Below are 24651 nucleotides of genomic sequence, written 5' to 3'. Positions count from 1 at the left end.
ATGTAGAATAAGCTGGCTTTGAACTCACAGAAATCTGTGTCTGCCTCTGCCTCTTGAGTGCTAGGATTAAAGGCAGGAGCCACTAGGCCCTGTGACGAGTTTTCTTTCCTTTGTGTCTATGTGCAGTTATTCTAGAACTTTTTTTTTTTTTTTTTTTTAATTAATTAAGAAAGGAGGAAAGGGCTGGAGAGAAGACTCTATCATGAGGACTAGACTTTGGATCCAGCACCCATAAAGACTTGTTAACTTCAGCTCCAAGGACTCTGATACCCTCTTCTGGCATTAGCAGGCACCTGCACATGCATATACTTATGGATCCATTCATTCTTGCCTTAGTCTCAACAGACAGTGAGACTCAGACTCCCCTTTTCAGGGATGTGTTAATACTTCAGCATAAAATTCTCAACCCACTTGACATTTATTTAGTTTCATTTGCCTTTAATGAGTGATCCTTTTTAGTGACCCATCTGAGTTGGGGTGTCAAAAAGAAAAAAAGCAAAGAGTAACTAGTGACAGTTTCTGTTTATAGTTTCTCAAGCATAACTTACTTATTCATTTATTTTTCCATTTTTCAAGACAGGGTTTCTCTGTGTAGCCTTGGTTGTCCTGGACTCGCTTTGTAGACCATGCTTCAAACTCACAGAATTTCTCCTGCCTCTGCCTCCCTGAATGCTGGGATGACAGGCATGTGCTACCACGCCCAGCTCAAACACAACTTTTTATTAAGGATACACTGAGGCCTGTCCTTCTTGTTAGAACAAGCATCTTTTGAGGTGGTACTGCCTGTTAGTCACTTAATTTTAATTACATTTAACTTTAGTTCTTTCAATTCTTTGGTATAATAATGGTATGTCATTTTGATTACATTTCTATACTTTTTTTCACGTTCTATATATTTAGAAACCCTGTCTTGAAAAACAAAGAAACAAAACAACAACAAACCCTTTTATATATTTATTTCATGAGTTCACTTGCACTGTTCCTAGGACAAATAATATAACGTAAACTTGATTTTGCTATGCATCCTGTGGTGGTTTGAATAAGAATGGCCCCATGGGTTCATATATTTGAATGCTTAGTCATCAGTGAGTAGCACTATGGAGAAGGATTAGGAGGTGTGACCTTGTTGGAGAAAGTATATTCTTGCTGGATGACATGTATCATTGGGGATGGGCTTTGAAGTTTCAAAAGCCCATTCCAGACCCTTTTTTCTCCTTAAACACTGTGATTTGAAAAAAGACTGAGTTGCATATCAGTATTGTTTTTTTCTCAGATTTTGTGTTTTTCTCAACCTCTAGGACAACAAGGTGAATGGCGTAACCTGCTGTACCCGAATGCTGGGATGTACGTACCTCTATCCATGGATCCTCCCCAAGCCCCACATATCTTCCACTCCACTTACCATTCAAGATGAATTGCTGATTTTGGGAAACAAAACACTGTGGGAACACTTGTCATACCTAGAAGCTGTCAATGCCGTGCGTCATGTACAAGACCCGTTAGCCGCTGCTAAGAAGCTGTGCACATTAGCACAGAGCTATGGTTGTCAGGACAATGTGGGGGCAATGGTGGTTTATTTGAACATTGGTGAGGAAGGCTGTACCTGTGAAATGAATGGGCTCACTCTTCCAGGCCCTGTGGGATTTGCTTCAACTTCCACCATCAAGGATGCCCCCAAGCCAACCACGCCTTCCTCTAGTAGTGGGATTGCCTCAGAGTTCAGCAGTGAGATGTCCACCTCAGAGGTGAGCAGTGAAGTAGGCTCCACTGCTTCTGATGAGCATAACACTGTGGGTCTGGAGGCCAGCCTGCTTCCAAGGCCAGAAAGGCGCTGTAGTCTGCACCCAACACCCACTTCAGGAGTTTTCCAGCGCCAGCCCTCTTGTGCTACTTTTTCTAGCAACCAGTCTGACAATGGACTGGACAGTGATGATGACCAGCCTGTTGAAGGAGTCATAAGCAATGGCAGCAGGGTCGAAGTAGAGGTAGATATCCACTGCTGCCGAGGAAGAGGGCCTGAGAGCTCCCCTACTCTCCCAAAGAACTCTTCCACCCCTTGTTCAGAGGAACATGCTAGAGGATTGTTTTTTGGGATCCGAAGACAGAACAGTGTGAATAGTGGTATACTTCTGCCAGTGAACAAAGACAAGATGGAGTTACAAAAGTCTCCCTCCACTTCCTGTCTATATGGAAAGAAACTTTCCAATGGCTCTATTGTGCCACTAGAAGACAGCCTGAACCTCATCGAGGTGGCCACAGAAGCACCCAAAAGGAAAACTGGCTATTTTGCTGCTCCCACTCAGCTGGAACCAGAGGATCAGTTTGTTGTTCCTCGTGACCTGGAAGAAGAAGTGAAGGAGCAGATGAAGCAGCACCAGGAGAGCAGGCCTGAGCCCGAACCTAGTGAAGAGGACCGGACCGAGCCTCTGGAGGAATTTGATACAGCACTGTGATTCTGCCCCAAGTGGGCACAGCATAAGGGAGGGCTATGTCATTTTGGGGACGGGAACTTGAGGAGATATTTGCCTCAGTGTTTCTAACTGTAGATGTGTGGAGTAGTGTTTGGAGCCAAAAAGTTGAGCACTAGCAGGGTCTGGCTCTAGGTGAGCTAGTACCGTTATCAGTGTTAAGCTTTGAATTGAACCTTCACTGGACTCCCAGAGTTGCTGGGAGGTAGCAGATGTTATTCTGTGTCAGTCCTGCCACCTGCCATTAACCCTTTCTCTCCTAGGATCATTTGAGAATTTGCCTGCCTGGGCAGGAAAGGGACTATTTCTGTGGAGGAAGTAACTGAAGGTTGATTCCCTTTACTAATTGCTGCTGATGGATTTCTGTGACAAGAGAAATCACCTTATCTCTCAGACTAACTAGGGGGTGTGATGTGACTAGTCACATGGCTTTTTATTCTCTACGAGAATACAGCCTATCAAATGATGTTTATTGGAGATACAGAACCAATCAAGCAGGTAATTTATGTATGTAATGTTATGTAACGAGAGCACTTTTCATTGACTGTGAACCTTTTATTTTTGAATCTGCACTCGAGCCAATCTTCTTAGAGGCAGCCCAGCTCCTTTGTCCATAGGTAGAGCTAACTGAGCATCGGAGCCTCTTTTAAGGGTACTTGGAAAGGTCCTGGAAATTGATCTATTGGATATCAGACTATGAAAGCTCCTGAGAACCTTCGGGTGGGAGGATTTTATTCTGTGGAGGAAAATGGGGAAGGAGTGAAAACTAAGACTTCTTCCCCCAAGTCAAAAAGAGACTCTGTCCTGGATAAGCTGACTCTACTAGGAACTAGGATCACAAGGCAGGTACTTGTGGATTGGCTTCTTTTCCTACATGTGGTAGAGTTGGCAGGCAGCCTCTTGACAGGCAGGCTGACACCCTGAATTATAGCAGGTGAGTGCAACAGGAACATATGGGCAGACATATCTTACAAGCTAGACTTGTTCCCTCCGTCTCTTCCTCTCCCTTCCTCCTTCCTCCCCCCACTTCCTCTATTTTCTCAAGAGCAGGATATTTTCCTAGAATGTTGGTAGTGAGTTGAATGCTAACCCTGTAGTGTTTGACACTGTGTCCTTCCGAAAACTGCTGATTCTCCTGACATGGTTCAAAGAACTGGGCTCAACACCAGGGTAAGAGAGACTATTCAACTGAGAAACTGAAATTCTAGAAATTACAGAAAACCTGTAATTTCTTTTCACATTCCACATAACCCTAGCAAATTATAGCTTCTTGTATATTTCTGTTGCTTTTTCCATTAGATTTACTTAGGAAACTAATTCTTATTTATTGATACAAATTTTGGCATTGCTTGATTTTTACTCAGTGGAAAATGTGCTTTAAAGTTTTAGAATATTGCACAACTAAAACAAATAGATTGGAACCATTTTTAATTTGCTTTATAGAAACAAATTGTTAAATATAAGATTGAAACTGTGTATTTTTTTCCTTTGTATTTGAGGAGGAAGTTTTTGTTTAAAGCAATACTAAAAAAACAGATTCTGTCTTCAGAGGCCCCATGCTCATGTGCACGTCAGTGGGATACACTGGGAGTGGGGGCGGGGGGAGAATGCTATATCACTCCATTAGCTGCCTAATGTTCAGCCCTCAAGAATTTGAAGTTGAGCCCCCAAGGCATCATCAGGAACACTTTTCTTCTGCCAAACTACTGTCAGTTACTGGAAAATGTTAGAACTCAGGTCTGTGATTTGAGATGGAGACATAGTGCTTATACAGCGTTTAGGTGTGTTAGATGAGAAATTGTGTTGCCACCTTATTTTTCCACCTTATTTTTATACAGGGAAAAATGAAAAGAAAAAGAAAAAGTGAGAATGAAGGAAAAATACAAGGTGCCAATGATATAGGGCAGCCTCCTCCTCAGCAGAACCTTTGACCTGTAGAAAGGTGTGATGTCGAGAAATGAGTTATTTTGGAAAAAAAAATGGCACTTCAGTAGTATAGTCCTAGAAAGATTATCTTTTTCTATGTGAACTGTTTTCTTATCCTCTGTTTGTTTACCACTCATCTTCTAAAGTCACCTCAAAATTCAGTTTGTAATGACCTTGACAGAAGTAAACATACTTACCTTTTGTTAGTGGAACTCTGGGGTTCCAGTATCCTTTGTGGTAGAGTTTTCAGGATTCCTTAGGTTGTGTTGAAAAACCTCAATGTAGGCCAAACCAAAACTATTGGTTCTGTTTTAGTAATTGCCTCATGTCCTGTCATTACTCTGTATCAAAAAACTGAGGGTTAAAAGGCCATAGCCCATTTCCTAAAACATAATGCACACTTCTTGTAGATGTGAGGTGACTTTGCTGATGTTGTTATCTGAACAGGCTGTCAGGTGAGTATGATCCCTTCCCTTTACCCAGAGGGTGTGTTCTCTAGGTAGCCAGAGTACAGGTTACTTCTCACACAGAGAACCTACCCTCTGTATGATTCTTGAGATTCTGCCTACATCTCCCATTTCATTAATTTAAAAGAATTTCTGAGGCCAGGTGAATACTCACTTGGGAGGTAGAAGCAGGAGGGTCAGGAATTCAAGGTCATTCTGGCTATAGAGAGAGTTCAAATCCAGTCTGGTATACATGAGTCCCCGCCTCAAAAACAAGAGCTCCTAAAGAATACTCTGGGCTGTAGGTGCCGTTCTGGAGGCTCGCTGACAAAGAAGAATGTCTGTGGCCCCCAGCCAAGGTTTTAACCCAGTGGACAGATACTGAAAATTCCAGTGTTGATAGGAAATAAAGTTCTGGTGCCGCTATGGAGTCCAGTCATTGAACATACCACTCCTGACACAAGCAAGGCTTGATCATACTACTGTGGAGTATACACGTGCAATAATCAGTGAACTCATTTCCCTGGTGTACAGAAGAGCCACCTGAGCAGCTTGTAATCTCTGGGTGCTATTACAAGTGCGTGTAATGAGTGCTGTTTTCTAGGTGATTAGATTGGGCTGATCTTCTGAATATCAAACAGTGCTCTTCTTTCTGTGTAGACTTTCAGCAAAAGCAGGTACTTGGAAACCACAGGCTCACCTTCTCTATCTATTCAATAATCATTAATGAAGAGACCTCCATAAGGGAGCACTTGGCTGTTACCGATAAATAGACCAATTACTAAAGAATCCGTCTTCAAGCCATCCGGTGATGTCTGCAGCATCACTGTAGAACTGTCTTGTGTCACTTTTTACTTCCCTCTGGGTGGAGCCTTCTGGACTCCCCGAGGCTAATCATTGTCTCCAGGTAGGGACTTTGCCCTGTGCTTGGGTAAGCACTCCCTAGACTGAGGGAAGCAACGACATTACATCCGCTCTGTTCCTTCATTTGGTGGTCAGCCAATGCCAATCAGCGTTAGCTCCTTGTATCTAAATCTCACGCACTTCTCCCAGATGCTAAGGGGTTTTTCTCACTGTTGCCAGTGGATGTCATCCAAACAGTGGGCTCATATCTTATGGTTTTTGTGCAATCATTGTCGTATTGTAGTCCTAAAACTCATTATAGTGTATTTTTGATATTTTTGAAATGTGTTAAATTTTTTAATTCAATAATATGAGCCAGAGCATGTTGCAGCAAATCTATTGTTTGTAAAAAATAATAATAACAATAAATAAAATAAAATAGAATATCTTTTCCATGCTTTTGCTTTATAAATATTCTATAATTAGATGCATAATCAAGTTCTTTACTAAAAGTATGTTTAGGACTTAGGGGGAAAAGAACATATGCAAAACCTATTTTATGACACTGAGTTTTCTTTATTTTTGAGCACTTCATGCAGGTATACAAGGAAATATCATGTCTGTCTCCTATTTTTTTCCCTCCAGTTTACCCCGTCTCAACTTCATTTTGTTATAACATCCTACTGGATCCATTTAGTGCTGCCCATACATGCATGGGTGTGGGGCTGTCCACTGGAACATGGGAAACCTCTAAAAAGAATGATTCTCCCCTCATGAAAATGTCATGTATTTTTTCTACTAGTCAGCTTGTGTCCCTATAACAAAGTGCGTGTGTGTGTGTGTGTGTGTGTGTGTATGTGTGTGTGTGTGCAGTTTGTGAAGAGAAAGATTTTAGCTCACATTTTGAGAGCTTACTTGGAGGTTCCAGCAGGAGACTTAAGTTTTCAGAGAGAGCCATGTAACAGTGGAAAAGGAAGGGACAACGCTCAGCCAGATAGACCTACTCAAACCTAGTGATTAGTGTGGGTCATGTTTAAGCCAGATTGACCTCATTTTCTAGCTCAGTTTTGAAAGAGGTAGAGCAGCTTAATTCTTGGCTGCTCACATCATTGCAGATAGCAAACAGGAACTTCCTAGGAGTCCCATCTGCCACAATCATGCTCCACAGCATGCTCCCAGAACCTAAGAACCTTTCAGTAGACCCACCTCCCAAGAGTACCTTCCATTTGTGGATCAAAGCTTCAGAGATCCCTGGAGAACACCCAGACTACACGCAAGCCGTAGCACCTGTTTCCTGGAAAGTACACCTCACTCATTAAAGATTCGTCTTTGATTTATGTATGAAGAAATGCCACCTAGGCATGGTAGCACATGTTTGTAACTCCAGCACTTAGGAGGTTGAGGCAGGAGGCTCAGGAGTTCAAAGCCAGCCATGGCTACGTAATGAGTTTGGGGCCAGCCTGAGCTATATGAGACACTCTCAAAAAGCTCTACAGGCAGCATACTTGTTGAATGGGGGGTGCTAGCTCAGGAAACTTGTATAGGAGCCGCTACAGCTCCTCGAGTAACAGCTGATGGTAACACAAGGGTCAGGTAGCTAACTGGCCCTGGTTGGCATCCTTCCCATAAGATTAGGGTGGGGCATTAGGACTTCAGACTTGGTGAGTGTTGGTTCACAAGATAATTGTCATTCAGTTAAGCCTCTAACTTGATGTTCTCACTCTGTTCTCTGTTCTCACTGAGTGTCTTCTGGTCTGTGGATTTCAAACAAGATCAGCTACCATTCAATCCAAGTAAAGGTCATGTTAGTGTCATCTTTCAGGCTTCCTCTTCATCTGGCATCATCATTTTAAAAACTTTGTTTCTTAGCAGCACACACTCTTTCAACGTGTGTGTCCACGTCTTGACATCTCAGAGGAGGACATTGGGTCCCCCAGAGCTTGTTATGGGGGGTTATAAACCACCTAATTGGATGCTGGGGAAAGCAGCACGTGCTCTTAACTGCTAAGCTGTCCCTCCAGCCTGTGCCCAAATCTTATCCCTCCTGCTTAGAGGTTTTGTGATGGTAGGAAAGTCAACCTGTTTAAAGCAGTTTTTGTCATTAAACAGGAACAACAGTATCTGTCATCAGTGCTGGAACGATAGATAGGAAGTGCTTCTTTACCACCGTGCGATGATGTCACACACTGAATCACTGGTGAGGAACAACCCTTGCCCTTCTTGGACCTTGTCTCCTCTTCTGGAGCATGTGAAGAACAAGCCTTAGCCTTCCCCACATACAACGAATCTCAAGTTTGCTAGAGGGTTTCCAACACTGAACTCCGGACTTGCGGCAGTCTGATTAGCCACTGACAGTCAGTCAGATGAGGAGCCAGCTGGGCACAGGGCTGCAGTCACAGGCCAGAGCAAGATGCAAGGTGGGCACAACAGGAGATAATGAGAACAGTATGTTGGGGTGTTTGTTTGTCTTCTGCTGAAGGGCACTTAATTGATTTTGGCTATTATTAAACTTTCTTTGCTACTCATCAAGTCTCAGTGTGGGACACTAGTCAATACTCGGGCGAAGGTGACAAGTGAAGCAGGCATATTAACCAGAGAATACATAGTTCCCTGTGGTTATTTCTCTCTGAACTTCATTTCTTTCATAAGATTTTTTTTAATCTTATGTTTGCCTGCCTGTATGTATGTGCATAACCTGTGTGCTTGGTGCCCTCAGAGGGCAGAAGGAGGCACTGGATCTTTGGAACTAGTTACAGATAGTTGTGAGCTGCCATGTGGGCCCTGGGAGCTGAACTGGGGTCCTCTGCAAGAGCCATCTCTCCAGACCCTTCTGCATGAGATTTCCTTTTGAACCTTTATCTTAGACAGGCCCCATGAGAATTACTCCTGTGTGTGTGTGTGTGTGTGTGTGTGTGTGCACGTGCAAATGCCACAGTGTGCACAGGAGGTCAGAGAACAATCTGAGGAAGACCATTCTCTCTTCCCATCATGTGGGTCCCAGGGATCAGGCTCAGGTCATCAGGCTTGGCAGCAGGTGCCTTCACCTGCTGAGCCATCTCTCTAGCCACTAAAGACTTGTATTTAAAAACAAAAACAAAACTAAAGTTAATTCCAAAGGGCTATCCTCCCTTGCCCCCCCGCCCAACCTACTTGGAATAGCTAGTAGAAAGCATTTTTTTCTCTGTTCTGAGGCAGGAATCCTAAAGAGGACCAAAAGCATCTCCTGCATTAGGATCCCAACCCCCATCGCTGGAGAACTGCCATGATACCCTCCAACAACAGAGGAGCTCCCTCTGGGAGGCAGAAACAATTACTTATTTGAACCCACCCCCACAACTGTCAAGTACAGTACTATGCTGCTGCCCTTAAAAACAAACAAACACCAGATTTAAAATGCTATGCATGGGTGTTGGCCTACCTGTATGTGTGCTCACCACACTCCTGCAGTGCCCCTGGAGTCAAGAAGAGGGAATTGGAACCCCCACCCCAGCCCCCCAGCCCCCGCTCGGCCCCCGGCTGGAGTTGTGCACCAGATCGGTGAGCCAGATCGGTGCTGGGAAGGGAACCTGAGTCCTCTGCAAGAGCAGCCAGTGCCCAGCTAAGCTCGAGCCCTGAGATGCCTTTTCCCGTTTACAGCGTGAGGGAGGGTTTCTGAGGCTTAGGCTGATGTGTTCCCAGCTCTCACAATTTCTCTGGCTGGACTCCTGCTTAACACTATCGCCTTACGACATGGCAAGAGCCCTGCCATGAGGCTGTACCCAGGCTTGCCACAAAAAAATATGGTCCCCCACCACCAAGCTTTCATGGGGAGGGCCATAGATTTACTGATCTCCTTTTACAGCTTAACTCTGCTTAAGTGCCTCGGGCACATGGGAAATCATGGTTGTCTACCCATGTGCGTACAGGGGAGGAACAAGGGAGGGTCTCCTTAGAGCGTCTCAGACCACACGTATTCTGGAACATCACGGTAACTTCTGTGCTGTTCCTGGCTGTCTTTGGAGCGCTTCTGTTCTCGGTAGCCCCGCAGGGCCAGCACCACGCTGGCAGCGTACAAAATCACCAGAAGACAGGCGAAGGTGGCTGCTGCCCCGTCAGTGCCCGCCAGCTGGCAGTTCATCCAAGTGAGACCCCTGCGGGCGTAGAGCCTCTCTCTGGTTTTGCAAGTGTCGCTGGAATTGATGCGCAGCGCCGTGTGCAGGTAGAAGCCGATGCCGACGCAGTAGCCCACCGCAGCCAGAAGGCTGAAGGCTGCCTCCAGCGGCAGCCACCTCCCAGGCAGCTTCCTTAGACTCTTGGCTCCCTGCAGTAGAACGCCCATCGTGAGAACGCCCAGCCCCAGGGAGACAGCCACGCCGCCGTAGATCAGGGGCGACCGCAGGATCGTGTACTGCTGGTCCAGCTGCCGGACCTGCTCCAGCTCCGTGCCCTCAAAAGGTGAGTAGTAGTTATTCCCGAAGCCGCCGCCGCTGGCAAAGCTGGCGCTGAATCCAGCCAGGACAAAGTAGGAGGCCACGACGCACATGAGAACCATGCCGTTCAAGGTCACCTCCACTATCTGCACCACACCTAGGGGAAGAGAGTCGGGTTTAAGGCTGGATGGCGCGACCAGGCCTAGCGAGGGAGCTCCCGCATCCGAAGATGACCGGTAGGATTCAGCAACCCTATCGACATCTAAAAGTCATTTAAAAAGTCCTGGTGTTACGGTGGGAGCCAGGACGTGTGCACGTTAGGCCAGTGCTCCGAGGGTTGTGTGCGCAACCTCAGCCCTGCTCCTCTGTTTCTAAAATGTTCTTTAAAAAATCACTGCCCGGTGGGTGGGTAGGCGGACCCCCGGCTCGGCACTTGTGGCTCAGAGCATTTGTTACTCTTGCGCAGGACCTGGGTTGGTTCCCAGCACCCACGTGGCAGCTCACAACCTCTGTAAATCTTGTTCCGGGGAGCCCAGTGCCCTCTTCTGACCTCAGCAGGCGCCAGCTATGCTAACAGTGCACATGAAAGACCCTTATACTCATAAAATAAAAATAAATATTCTTATAAAAAATCAAATGTCGATCTGAAAAATTTGGAACTTAAAACAATTTTTTTTTTTTTTTTTTTAAACACAGGGTCTTGCTTTGTAGCCCAGGCTGGCCTTGAACTACCTATCAACTTACCTCAGCCTCCCAAGTATTCAGATTACTGCAACTGGCTTAGGGTTAGTTAAAACAGTTAAACATATGCCCTGTGGCCCTGCCTTTGTATCCTTAGGCATTTATTTACTCTAAAGAAACAAAAGGTTACTTGGTAATTTGAAGAGGAGAGCCTGGAGTAGGAGGCCAGCCTGGGCTACATAATGAGAGTCAACCTCAAAATTAAAAACAGAAAAAGAAAAAAAAAACCGTTAATGTCAACACAGAAACATGTCCATGAGTCTTCCCAGTGGTAGCTTTATTTGTTACAGCTAAATGCTGGGAGAATTTACCTTGAATGGGTCAGGTGGCACACCCTTTCCAGGAATGCCCTGCCCTGCCCAGCAATAAAGAGGAATGGACAGGCAGCAACCCAGGTGCGTTTCAAGGTTATTATGAGTGAAAAATAAAAAAGTTCTGGTCTCAAAAAGTTCCATGATGTGTGGTTCTATCTGAGGAGCAGTTTCAGCAGGATGGCGTTCTGGAGTGTGGCACACAGGTGAACGGGGGACAGGGATAAGTGGGGTGAGAGAGGACGAAGGGGGCGGGTGTGACTATAAAGAGGTGTCTGTCGGAATGGGGTGTTCCTGTGCTCAGAGTCATGCACAGGAGTGTGTGTGTACAGCAGATGGGATCTGCACATGCTCTGAAGACCGTCATTCCTCTGGATCGCATACCCTCACTTCAGACACCACAACTGCAGAAAGCTACCGAAGAGTGCGAAAGATCAAGTTGTACTGTTGCTGCAGGGTTACTTGATCCCATTGTGAACTGTAAAAACCTGTTACTTGTTTGGTGTGGCTCAGCCCTAACACATACCTTTAATCCAAGAGCTTTCCGTACACGGGATTTAATAAAGTTAACCCTAGGTCAAGAGGCAGAGCAAGAAACCAGCTACCAGGGGTTAAACAGAAAGGAGGGACTTTTAGCTTTGAGCTTTTTGGCTTTGAGCTTTTGGCTTTTTCTTCCTGGGCTGTCAGCTGAGCTAGCAAGCTTTCTGCCTTGGAAAGGTCAGCTGGGTGCTTTCTCTGCCTCTCTGAGCTAGCAGGTTTTCACCCCAGCACCTGGCTCCTGAATCTTCATTGATAAAAACTGACAATTTGGGATTTTCATTCTTTATAACAACATACTACCCTGGTGACTTGTGAAATTTCAAATGAAAAGTTTGAAAAAGAAATCAATGTCATGAAGTCTAAAATGAAAATTTTCAATCATGTTCTCCTTCTCCCCACTCCTAAAGTACAGTCTTGCTGAGTAATCTAGATAGCCTCATATTTTTACCAAGACACCACAACTCCCAGCATTTTCATAATTTTCTAATATACTCCTTTGGTTTCCTCTGTCTCTTTCCCTGTGTACACGTTTGTGTGGGGGGGTGGGTGTGCATGGGCATGTGTCTCCAGTACGCATAAAGGTCAGAGCACAACCTCAGGTGGCATTCATTGCTCAGGTGTTGTCTACCTTTTGTCTGAGACGGGAACCTCACGGAAAAGGCTTGACTAACGGCCTACTGTTAATAACTCTGGTTCCAAGGACCCACCAGTCTCTGCCGCCCATCTCACCAGCCCTGGGATCACAGGCATTCACCACCTAGCCTGGGTTTTGACACATGTTCTGGGAATCTAGGCTCAGGTCATCATGATTGTGAGTCACTTTACCCACTGAGCCATCTGCTCAGCCCACTTTCCAGAATTTCTTTATGCAAATAAAACATCCAAATCTGAGTTGCACCTTCTCTATCTCTCTCTCTCTCTCTCTCTTTCCCACAAACATAAACATAGCATACACACCACCAAGCATCTTGCTGGTTTCATTTACTGAATGCCAGTGATAGCTCTAGGTCAGTGTGCAGAGTGGCCCCAGCATTTTGGTTGTATGGATGGAACTAGTTTGCCCAGCCAGGTTTCTTAGAAGTCTGGAAGATCTGCAGATTGCACAGGGCAGTGAGAGCCAACAGGTGGGCTGAGACTGAACACCTCTTGTTGACGATCCCCTGTCATTGGCTCCTGATCGGAGCTTCAGGCTGCCCTTCTGGAAGTTTGATTATCATCCTCTTGGGGTGCAGAGATGAGAATTTTGAGAGACAAAGAGGAATGCAAATGAACCCTGAATTTGCATACCAGATTCCAGTCTAAGCCTTAGACAGTTTATCTGATGAATGAAGTTAAAGCTTCCAGCCTCACCCCCCTTTCCTCCCCTGCAGGCCTGTGGGAAGGATCAAGAGAAAACAGTCTGCCCTCCCTAGATGCAGCTTCTGCACCTCATTCCACTGAGGACTGAAATGCATCTGACCATGGAGCAAAGTCAGGCCTTTTCTTAGCAGTGTTCCCTAAACATACATTCCAGCAACTGTTTGCATAGCACTTACATTATGTTAGAAATAGGTAATCCAGAGGTGGAGTATACAGGAGTTATGTATATGGATATGTTATACATGAATACCATGCCATTTTATACAAGAGACCAGAGCACTGTCAGATTTCAGTATCAGAGGGGACCCTGGGGCCAGTCCCTGTGGACACTAATACATGACTAAAATCCCTTGAAAATCATAAGTGGGTGGTAAGGCTTCTCTGTAAGGTTCTAAAATGGGAGGGAAGTAGTATGAAATGTGGGAAGAAATGTAGAGGATTTTGAATTTTCCCAGAGATTAGCACAACTATCCATTACACTACGCCATGTTTATCATTGAGGCCGTTAAGGGCCAGCAGCCAGTGCTACCATCCTCAGGCGCAGCTAGCTGGGCCTTATCTTCTGAAAGCCCACGTGAATTCCTGAAAAGCCAGGGGACACAGCAGCGTGGGGATCTGAGAGTTGAGAAACTGTATTGCTCTAATTTAAAATTCAACATTAGATTCTAACTGCCCACTCTTCAGCCGGGCTCTGTAAGTACAGCAAACGATGAACCAGAGCAGATGGTTCCCCTGGGGGAAGGGACACAACTGTCTCTCATACTCCACATCTTTTTCCTACCCTGATTTTCCTTCCATCAGCATACAGAAACAGAAACACTGTTTGGATACAAAAGATAGGAAATATAAGCCCCCCTTTCCTTCTGGTGCACACAGCACACATCTCTCAGCTGACGTGGAAAAAAAAAGTCCAGGCTTGATGTCTTCTGCTAGGCTTGTTGAGGGAATGAGGTGGTTATTCCGGGAACCAGCTGGCCTGGCCTGCCTCAGCTAAGCTACTGGCAAAGCTACTGGCAGCAAACAGCCACAAGTGTCTTTAAGGATGCTGCTAACGCACAAAGGTAAACATCAGAAAAAAAAGACAAAAGGGCAGACCCTAATTTATCTCCAACTTGGGAAGGGTGGGGTCTCCAGGAGGATAGTGAGGTCTGCAGAAGCAGGCTCGGAAGCCTGCGGATCTTTGCTGTACATAGCACCTTTCAGAGCCAGGGTGCTTTTGTGGTTGATCATGTAACACCCAATTCTGTGTCTACTTCTGTCTTTGCACTGTACCTAACTGCCCTGAGGGGGAAAACAATCCACAGCGAGCAAGTCGGTTTGATCTTTTTATTGTGTGAAAATAAAATGAATCTGTGCGCTCAACATATCTATAGAATGAAAAATAACCTCCCCCCCTTTCTTTGAACAGAATTCCTCACAGTGTTCAAGAGAATTTCTAGCCATGCACGACAAAGGTATGCGATTCTGTCCCTCAGCCCAAAGTCTTCTAAGTCAACCAGTGGAGTTTAAGTGAATAATGTATCATGAACATAAAGAAAACTGCCGCCTCCAGATTAAAATTTTTCCTTGGAATGCTTGGATTCACATCAAGCAAAGATCATGTTCACTTGTCCCAGAATACACTGTAATGTTCCCAAGCTATAATTCAACAGGTCATGGAGTCCATGAAGTTGTCTGGCCCAAAGTGACATTCTTCTGTTGGGAAAGGGACTTGCATTCTTTTCTCCTGAATACCAGCTGTGGGGTTGGATCCTTCATACAATGGCACATTTACAAGAGGTACAGATGCTTATTGAGTGCTCAGGGCCGCTCTACCCTTACAGTAGAATGGTTTCTTTGCAGCTCAGTGAGTTTTATCTGATTCTCCTTTTCTTACCCCACGCCCTCGCACTTAAGTCTTTTTTTTCTGGGGAGGTGTCCCAGAATCCACAGAGTGCAGGACCCGGATGCTCAGTGTGGAGATGCCCCGGCATCTGCTCAAGAGAGCCGAGTTTAGAAGAGACAGTTCAGGCTGGGCTGCCTCCTGTCCATGCAGTCTTTTTGTGAACTCTAAAGATAAGTTTCCAATTCGCCTGTCCCTGCCCTGATCATGAAGTGTGCTTTGCCTTTCTCCTGTGGGTCCTGGCCTCTGTGAGCTCCTTCATTCTTGTTGTTTATCTGGTTTGGAGACAGGGTCTTACTATGTAGCCCAGGCTAGCCTTGACCTTGAGATCCTCCTGCCCCAGCCTTACAAGTGCTACGATTATGGTATTACAGACCTGTACCATCAATCCTGGCCCCAGCGTTTGGGGTTTTTGACATACTTTTTGTTAGTTCCACACCCACAGAAGGTTCCAGAAACCAGAGCTTTTTGTCTCAGAGAACACTGCTCCAGGCAACCAGGAGCTAGCCCCAGCACACCTACACTGGCTTGGTGTTTTGGAAGCATTAGTGAGCTCCACATCAAAAGAATTCTTGTGAAAGATTGTGGTTGAAAGTGACTTCTCTCACATCTATGTGGCAGGACATTCTAGAAGTCTAAAACTCCAGCATTTCCGTGGGCTTTTCCTTCAGCCTCCTGACCTTTCGGTAACCCCTAAAGGCCAGGACAGCTCCCATGGCAAAGACCCCAATGCCCACGGCTGCAAAGACTCCTGCTCCAATGTCTCCCCCATGCATACTGCAGCTGAAGCCACTGTAACCTTTGCTCTGGTACAGGGCCTCCCTCTCCTTGCACACAGCCGAGCTGTAGGCAGCAGAGAGGTGTTGGAAGAAGAAGTACAAGGCTGGGACGTAGGCCCCGGCGATGAGCGCGTCTATCAAACCCTCGATCACCAGCCACAGCGGACAGTGCCACGGGACCCGCAGGACACCCCCGAGGAGAAGGAGACAGGAGAAGGTCATGAGGGCTCCACTGTAGGCCATTGCTGCAGTGACCGTGGGCAGCTTGAGTTGGTAGAACTGGACATCCAGCTGCTGGGCTTTCTCCCCGTCAGCACCACTGAAGCCGCTATAAGCTCCTCCGTACTGGTAGTAGTAAACCCCACCCAAGCTGGTGATGCCCGTGTAGCCCCCTGTGGAATTGTACGAGACAGAGCTGCAGGCCAAGATCAGCAAGTTCAGCAGAACCTCCAGCATCTGGCAGCAGGCTGCAAGAAAAGGGCGTTACTGTTTCGAGATGCTGGCTTTTCACTAGGGGGCTCTTTCAGCTCAAGGTCCGTCCTTCCCAGGCAGCTCATCCCACTGCTTCCCTGTTCTGCCCTCGGTGGGCAGTGTAGGCTTCACTGTTAATGTTAGGTGGCAGCAGGGACCCATGCTCTCTATCGACCGGAAAGCATGACACTTTAAAAGCCAAGCAGGGATGGCTGCCAGCAAAGAGCTCACCTTGTAAGCATGAGAGCCCGAGACTGATCTCCAGCACCCATGTGAAATAACAGGCATGATGGCACATGATTACAATCTCAGCACTTGGGAGGCAGAGGCCGGAAGGTCAGGAGTTCTTGGCCAGCCTTGACTACATAGTAAATTTGAGACTAGCTTCGACTACACCGCAATGGATATACATTTTTTTCCCTATCTCAGTAAATCTAAATATTAATTCCAAACATATATTTCATATCTCAGTAAACACAAATCTGCTTTATAGGGCTATTTTAAATGTCCTAAACATATTTTGTATCTCAGTAAACCTTACAGATTTATTTTTAATGTTTATCCGATGGCCTGGAGCTGAGTTCCAGACATTTTTGAGGCACCTGGTGTGTTGCTGGGACCCAAACTTTAGTCCTCATCACAGAGCAGCAAGTGCTGTTAACGCCAGAGCCACCTCTCCAGCCCTACTTCAGAATGTTAAAAAGATGCATAGAGATTACTGTGAGAGTTTAAGATGTTTTTGAAGCAGTTTCACCATGTAGCATAGACTAGTGTGGACTCTTGATCCTTCTGCCTCAGCTTCTCAAATGTTGGGATTGCAGGTGTGTGTGCCACTATTCCCAGCATCATAATGAAATTAATGACTTCAAAGGGACATTCAGATTTCTCCAGTGCATTGCTATGTGTGTGTGTGTATATATATATATATATATATATTTTTTTTTTTTGTAAGCCAGACAGTGGTGGTGCACACCTTTAATCCCAGTACTTGGGAGGCAGAGGGCAGAGGCAGGTGGATCTCTGTGAGTTCTAGGCCAGCCTGGTCTATAGCTCGAGTTCCAGGACAGCCAGGGATACACAGAGAAACCCTGTCTCAAAAGACAGGAACAAAACAAAACAACAACAAAAAAAATTGTGGTACTAACTAAGGATGGAGACCCAGGGCCTTACATATACTTTAACCCCTGCCAGAGAAAATGTTCTGGTGGAACAACGGAAGGGCTCGATGCCTCATGGAGCTCCTCCTGCCTCTGTTAGGCTTAGTAGAACCACGAAGGACTAAGTAAGGCTGAGCAGATCAAGTGGCACCTTTAACAAAGGCTAGAGGCTTAGAGGCCTTCCTGATACCACATGAGCAGTTCAACCTCAGGCCAAGCCCCCAGACCCCCTTTTAAATTAACCATATTCGAATCAGCTGCACTTTGAAATCCCAACATAATCTCAGTTCCAGCCGGTACTATAGTAAGGCACTGATTATTAAAAAGGAGCAATTGAGAATATAAACTAGAAAAAGACCCCTCAAAAGTTTCTTTCGGGACCCCTTTCAGAGACCACAAGGTAAGCGTCGGCAGAAAGCCGTGGTCCCTGTCCTTCTCTTGGCAGGGATGGTGTGATGGTTGATGATGACGGTCAACTTTGAACTGACACGAACCTGGGAGGTTAGGAGAGCGAGCTTCTGATGGTGTGTGTGGAGTTTCCAGAGAGATTAAAAGCATAAGACCCCTCCCCCCTGTCCCCTTAATGTGGGCAGTGTCAACCAATAGGCTAGAGGCTCTGGTGGATCAACAAGGAAAAGAGCGATTACTGTTCCTGTCTCCTCCTCCTGTCTCTGCTCCCCAACCACCAGGAAGTGAGCTGATCTCCCTGTCTTTATGGGCTGAACCCTCTTAGACTCTGACCCCTGATCTCCACTCCCTGAAGTTGTTTTGCTTAGTTATTTATTTATTTTTTCAAATCACAGCCACACTTCCTGTTGCATGCAGCAGTGGGGGAAGAAAGAAGGGAGGGAGGAGAACAGTTTTAACTGGGAGAAAAATGAAATTCTTGTTTAATCTTAGTTTCCGTTTTTGAGAAAGCATCTATGCAGTGCAGGCTCCTCTGAAGCCAGTGCCCCTCCCATCTCGGCCTCCCAAGGCCTAGAATTTCAAGCGTGTCCCGCCAAGCCGACCTGTCTGTTTTGTTTCATGACAGTTCCTCTATGTTGCTTTGGTTGATCTAAATCATGGATCCAAATGATCCTCCCACCTCAGCCTTCTAAGTAGCCTAGCTGGGACTGCAGCTGTGTGCCTCCATGCCTGACTGAAAAAAATTAAACTTTCAGAGATACTGCATAATAATGGCCAGAAGCTACAAACCACCGTGATTCAAGGACTAAGCTTCTAAAGCCAGGGAGTGAAGGACAAGAGGGGTGGGAAAGGAGAAGTGTTCCATATGCAAATGAGCTGAGATTCCCATCTTTTAAGCATGCAGCTAGCTCTACACCCACAGAAGACTGGGGTGGGGTCAAGGGAAGCCGTGTGCGAAGGAGTCACAAATGCACCTGCTTTCCATCTGATCCCTAAAGACATTTCTGAGATATCTTTCTGGCAAAAGAGAGGTTGGGGCTCATCTCTTTCTGTTGGTCTCACTATCCCACTGAACTTTCCAGGGTAAACCACAGATCAGACTTCAGGGTTTTCCCCAGAGGGCTATGGGGTGCCTGGTTTGCTGGGAGGGATGGTCGGGGAGGAATGACACGGTTTCCCTGACAAAGACGAAGCCACAAGGGACCCACTCTAATGTGGACTTAAAAGCCATCAGGTGAACGGTATTCAGGCTCCTCTTTCCTGCTCTAGCCAGTTCTGTTGCAGACGGCTGCGTCTCTCCACACAGTGCCCCTCTGTGCACCTGCATGGGAGTGCTGAACACCACAGAACCATCTTCAAGCTCTCCAGTCCAGGACTTCCGTACCCAAACTGCCAGAATGAAAGCCAAATAGTCAGAAGCAATCAAGGCTAAATCTAGGTATGTTTTGGCCAGAAGCCCAGGTCCTGCCCTGCTCTTTCTTCTTGGTAAAGCAATCTCAGAGAGAAAGAAAGGAAGAAAGAAAGAAAGAAAGAAAGAAAGAAAGAAAGAAAGAAAGAAAGAGAAAGAAAGAAAGGGAAAGAGAGAGAGAAAGAAAGGAAAAGAAAGAAAGACAGACAGAAAGAAAAGATAGACAAACCTCTAGAGAGAAACCTGTTAGCCAGCTCCAAGCTTGTTACAGTTATTTACAGCATCAAGAGAAGAAAGTTCCACAAGGAAATGCTTTGATGCCTTAGGCTGGGGCTCCAAGCCTTCCCTTAATGGCTGTGTGTGTGACCTGGGTAAACTGCTGTGCCTCTCTTAGCCCCAGGAGCCATTAAGAAGATTAAAGGCGTTGTGGGCACTAGCTTACGTAAACCAGGTGACTTAGAGGACTCTCTTCAGGGTTCTTCCCTCATCATTATACTATGACACATCTTCAGCTGTGGATCCATCCCCCCGCCCCCCCTCGTAGGCTGGGATGTTTCCTCTCTTACTCACGGGCAGCCTCAGCAGACTAACCACAAGCACCATGCACTATTGGGTTCACCCTGACAAACCAGATTTTCTTCCTCGCTGGCAAGGCCAGGGCCTGGGCTGAGATGAGAACCTGGGTGGCCAGCTTTTAGCTGGTGGCTAAAAGCAAAATTACTAAGCTGATTTTGTTGTGTTTAAGTTGAGGCAGAGTCTCCTATAGCTCAGGCTGGTCACTGAACTCCTGACCCCCCCCCCCCCAAACTCCCACTGGCCATGTGCCACCGTGCCTGACTTTTATTTACTAGTGTGGAAGTCAGAAAAAAACACGGCGGAGTTGGTTTTCTCCTCTCCCCCCCACCTTTTTCCCTTTGAGACAGGGTTTCTCTGTGTAGACTTGGCTGTCCTGGACTCTCTTTGTAGACCAGGCTGGCCTCAGGATCACAGAGAACTACCTGCTTCTACCTCTGAGTGCTGGGATTACAGGCGTGTGCCACCATCATGCCTGGCTGTTTTTCTCCTTTTACCAAGTAAGTGCCAAGGATTGAACTCGGGTCGTCAGGCTTGGGAGCAGTCACCTTTACCCCTTAGCCATCACACTGTTCCCTGACTTTTGTTTTTAATGAAGGAGAAAATATTAATGTACTTGGTGTGTGGAAGGGTTAAGTACTTTTATGACATTTTTGACATTCATACACATCTCTCTGTGTATGAATAAGGCTTTGTTTGTCATTTGAGACAGGGTCTCCCTATATGGCCAAGCTGGTCGAGAACACACAGCAATCCTGCCTCAGCTGGGATTACAGGTCTATAGGTCACCACGCTAGGCTGTGGAGTTGGTCTTAATGTGAAATATATTCTTAGTGTGCATCTCAGTCCATGGAGGTTAAAAGCCGGTGATGGTTGAGGCAACAGCTCTCTAAGGAGACCATTCTTTTCTGTTGGCTTGGTTTGAGGGGCAACTCTGTTATCTGCTGGGGTGATGTTCCCTCTATGGACTCAGCATGCAGTGCCAGAGGGGCCTCTGTCCACCACAGGCAGCTCACAGCACACAGAAAGTAGCAAGACCCGCCAGGGGACTGAGAGGTGGAAGTGTGGATGACGCATGCTCAGAGCCAAGCACATTGGATAAGCTTGGGGAACCTCAGGACAGAGTTCAGGCCTTCCTGTATTTTTTTTTTCCATGTAAGCATGAAAATAAGAAATACAAACCCAAGAGGGAAATCGGAGCTTTCACTGCACCAGCTCACACCCCTCCAATCCCCACCTTGCCTCACCTCAAGCCGTTTGCAATATAAATGGCCAGAGGGGGCGCCCCCAAGGCTCACCTCTCCCCGTGCACAAGTATCTGCATTTGTGGCATTCTAGGAGCCCCTCAGCTTCAGACTGGTAATACTCCTCTTCCTGCCATGCAGGCCCCGAGTGTGTGGGCGCGTATCTTTCCGAAGGAAGCTCGCTGCAACCAAGAAGCACACAGACGTTAGGGTGGGCCTGCGATTCAATGGTTTGTTTAGTGCTAAGACCTCGTTTATCGTTTAGTTTTTAAACTTCCCACAGCATGCAGCCCAGGCTTGCCTCAAAGATGTGATCCACCTCCCTCAGCTTCCCAAATGCTACGTCACCGGTGTGTGCTGTCATGCCCATTGGTAATGGGCTTGGCCTTGAACCCATGTTCCTCTTACCGCCACCTTCAAGTGCTAGGGTTAGAGCCTCGTACCACCATATCCAGCAGGTTACTCTTGAGATCTTTTGGTCATCTCTCCCTTGCTACCCACCCTGGCACCTTCTGTTCTGCTTCCTTCTTTTTCTTCCATTTGTCTAACATCTGCTGGGCCCTGCCCAAGATTCAACAGGAGGAAGCCATCTCATCTCTGGTTTGAAATGTTTAAACCTTTCATCGTTGCACGGGAGTCTCTTGTGCACACTTAAAACCTGGGCTCACTAAGCCAGCAGCACCCTGAAGATGACCCAGGCCTCTGGGGCCCTGAGGAAACGGCTTTTCTGCTTGAAATGTCTTCTATCTTCCTTTTCTGTCTTCTTTCCACAGAACTAAGCTCTAGGTCACCTTCTGAGACTCTGTTGGTGCTTACACAGGAGCCTAGCTTCCTTCTTTCGAAATCCCAGTTTTTCCCAAGGGGGCTGATTTCACACTGGGCTGCAGTTGGCGGGTTTTTGATGCCATTCTCCTGCCCCAATCTCTGAACCCTGACAGTAAGCTACTGCATGTCAGGCCCTGCATCCCCTCCTTCCAATAAATTCTGAATTGGAGAGCAGACAGAGAGGAGCTGCCCTTTGGCCTCAAACCTCTAAATAAGCAATGAGCAAATGCATTTCTTTTATTCACTTTGGGGTGAGGTGGAGTAATCAGGGCTCTGGTTTAAAAGGAAACCTACAAATGCACGTTTTTCCCCCTGCGGCTGCAGTTCAGGATGAATGAGCTGGTGTCAAAGATCAAAAGAGCAGACTGAATCTGGGGGCAGCTTTTGAAGCGCTAGTTGGTTTTAGATGATGTAACGTAAACTCATGAGAGGAGCTTTCCCTGGGATGCGGGCGCAGCCTCCGGGTCCAACAGCGGAGGTCAGAGGTCAGCAGCAAGAGTTGTCTCCAGGGAAAAGAAAGCACACAGTTTTGACGTCTGCTCAGACCACCTTCCCGGAGAGACCGGGGCTGACATGATGATGTTGGACGGCAAGCTACTTCTCCAGCGGGGGTGTGGCGACCAGCCCACCCTTAGTCCTCCTTTCCATCCCCATTCACAAAACCTTCCAGGGCACGGGTGCTAAGGGGGTGCGAGGTTCGTTCATTCAGGAGGGTGGGGTTCGTACAAGCATAAGAGTCGAAAGAAGCCACTTAGCAAGCCCTCACTGACAAAGGTGGTGGGCTTAGTTTCTTGTTAACAAGTGCAGCAGCTCCTGCCAGCGGCCTGCTGGGCATATGGCCTTGGCAGGCGGAGTCCAGCTGTTAACTCGGGCTAACTTTATTCGGGCCCCGACACCTGGGAGGGCTCACTTGGGAACACGACGTAAGGGTCCGCGGCCTCAGCGCAATCAGGCCACACTTGAGTGGAGCCTTCCGCCAGCCCCACCCACCGGGCAGCCTAAACCATTCCGCCCTCGGCCCCGAAACTCTCCTCCTCCCCCTCGTTCCGGGGCTTTCCCTTTCTCCTTTGGTAATCAAGTTCAAACCCGGGGCTGGGGGACGTCGTACCGTCACCCCCAAGCGGAGCGCCGGCTCGGACAGGGAGCCGAGGAGGCGCGGTCCGGGTCCCCAGCAGGTGCACCCCTCACCTCTCCAGCCCGCGGCGCCCGAGGCCCTGCTTCCGCGGCGGTCCCGGGGCTCCCCACGGTGCGGGCCCCGGGGTCGGGGCTGAGTCCCAACCCGGCACCCAGGGCTCGGGCCGCCCACGGCTTTGGCCGGACTTGTCCCGGGCTCTCTGTGCAGCCGCGCGATGGCCCGCGTCCCCGTGTCTGTCCCGGCGCGGGTCTCGGTCCGTCCTCCGGTCCCCGTCTCCTCTGACGTCACCGTTCCTCTCCCTGTGCCTGTCCCCACCTCGGTCCCGCGGCCGCTCGACGTGGCGGTCTCTGTCGGGGTGCGAGCTCCGCTCCCGGTCTCTCTCTCTCGGACGGGGCCGGGCCTCGCGAGTCCCCGAAGTATCCTCCATGGCCCGGTTCCTGTCCCCGCCCGGAAACGACCCGAGGGCAACAACCAACCACAAGTTCCCCAGGCAGGTGGCTAACCTCAGGGACCGGGTGGCGGCAGCTCACCTGCGCGCACGCGCACTTGCCTTCGCGCTGTCCTGAGTGGTCGCACCTGCCCCCAGCCGCCAGGGGGCGGTCGCGGCACCAGCAGAAGGATCGGGGTTGGGGGTAGGGGGTGGGAGGCGGGTTCTTGCCCAAAGTGCTGACCAGGGGAAGGGATGCAGCCAAAATCAGTTCAATCCTTAAACACTGTCTCTTACATAAAGACGTCAGGACGCCAGACCTGTCGTTTACAGGTTTACTTTCCTTGTACTGGGTTTTAATCCCTGGACCTTGCATGTCTAGGTGAGTGTGCGTCCGCTGAGCTACATCCCCCAGGCCCAAACTAAGATCAGTAAACCCACTAAGACAGTTCCGTGCCCCTGGGCATGGATTTGTGCCTTCTGGTAGAGAGCTCAACCCCGGGAGGAGTTGGTAACCTTGCTGCTCTAAACTTGGGTGGGTGACGCCACCCCTGGCTGCTGTGACGTATTACCCCAATGAAGCCAGCAGTGGTGATTTCCTGTCAATCAACTTACAAAGCTTCCTAGGCTTGCTTCGCCAGAGAGTACTATTCAATTCTCCATCTTTCTTCTCAGCCATCCACCTACCCATCCGTCCACATACCTCCCCATCCATACATCCATCTATCCAGCCATCCAGCTTCTCATGCACTGTTCCTCTCCCTTCTCAAAGAAGTTATGTTGCCAGCTCATCTGTTAGAGTGGCGTCGAATTTGTAAAACACTTAAAAAGAAAAAGGAAGAAAAGAAAAGAAAGAAGAACTATTCTAGTCATAATTGTCAGCCTTTAGTTTTGCCAAGTAAGGACATTTTAAAAATCCAGAAAAAGGGACAGGGTGTGGTGGTTTACACCTTTGATCCCAGCACTTGGGAGGCAGAGGAAGGTGGATCTCTGTGAGGTTCGAGGCCAGCCTGCTCTACAAAGTGAGTCCAGAACAGCTAGGGCTACATTTAGAAACCCAGTTTCGAAAAGCTAACGAAACAAAACAAAAAAATAAGCAAAACCAAACAAATAAAAACAAAACCCAAAAGAAACCAACCCAAAAACTGGCCTGGTAGAGCTGTCGGCAAGTGTGCAGGAAGACCTGACTCGGAGGGTGTAGGGGCTGTCTCAGGGAAGCCCCCTTGGACAGAGAGTGTGTGCAGAGACTAGACAAGAACATGGAAAGGCAGCGCTAGAAAATTAATAGGAGGGCTCTGC

The 24651-nt window shown here is 47.6% G+C and overlaps 2 protein-coding genes across 4 annotated transcripts in view; one reads left to right on the top strand and one right to left on the bottom strand.

Moving 5' to 3' along the window:
* The window catches only part of Phlpp2 (PH domain and leucine rich repeat protein phosphatase 2), a 72753-nt gene extending 66615 nt beyond the window's left edge, over window positions 1–6138 (top strand). For both annotated transcript variants that reach the window (XM_021632562.2, XM_060392000.1), the window contains exon 19: window positions 1299–6138. In XM_021632562.2, coding sequence (XP_021488237.1) covers window positions 1299–2453 — 1155 coding nt within the window. In that variant the 3' untranslated portion in view covers window positions 2454–6138. The remainder of the gene's footprint in view (window positions 1–1298) is intronic.
* Window positions 6139–9205: 3067 nt separating this feature from the next.
* On the bottom strand, window positions 9206–23462 carry Marveld3 (MARVEL domain containing 3). 2 transcript variants are annotated; one of them, XM_021632510.2, is made up of 3 exons: window positions 22979–23462; window positions 21020–21147; window positions 9206–10249 (listed from the first exon to the last, which is right to left on the bottom strand). In XM_021632510.2, exons 1-3 carry the CDS (start codon window positions 23350–23352, stop codon window positions 9612–9614), a joined length of 1140 nt encoding a protein of 379 aa, XP_021488185.1. In that variant the 5' UTR covers window positions 23353–23462; the 3' UTR covers window positions 9206–9611. The 2 variants fall into 2 exon arrangements, with proteins under 2 accessions (XP_021488185.1, XP_021488186.1); XM_021632511.2 differs by lacking the exon at window positions 9206–10249 and adding an exon at window positions 14356–16171.
* Between the last annotated feature and the right edge of the window lie 1189 nt (window positions 23463–24651).

The sequence above is a fragment of the Meriones unguiculatus genome, chromosome 10 (genome assembly GCF_030254825.1).
Source record: "Meriones unguiculatus strain TT.TT164.6M chromosome 10, Bangor_MerUng_6.1, whole genome shotgun sequence".
NCBI lineage: Eukaryota > Metazoa > Chordata > Mammalia > Rodentia > Muridae > Meriones > Meriones unguiculatus.
The sequence above is the reverse complement of the archived record's forward strand: the minus strand, read 5'-3'. Positions and strand labels throughout refer to the sequence as shown.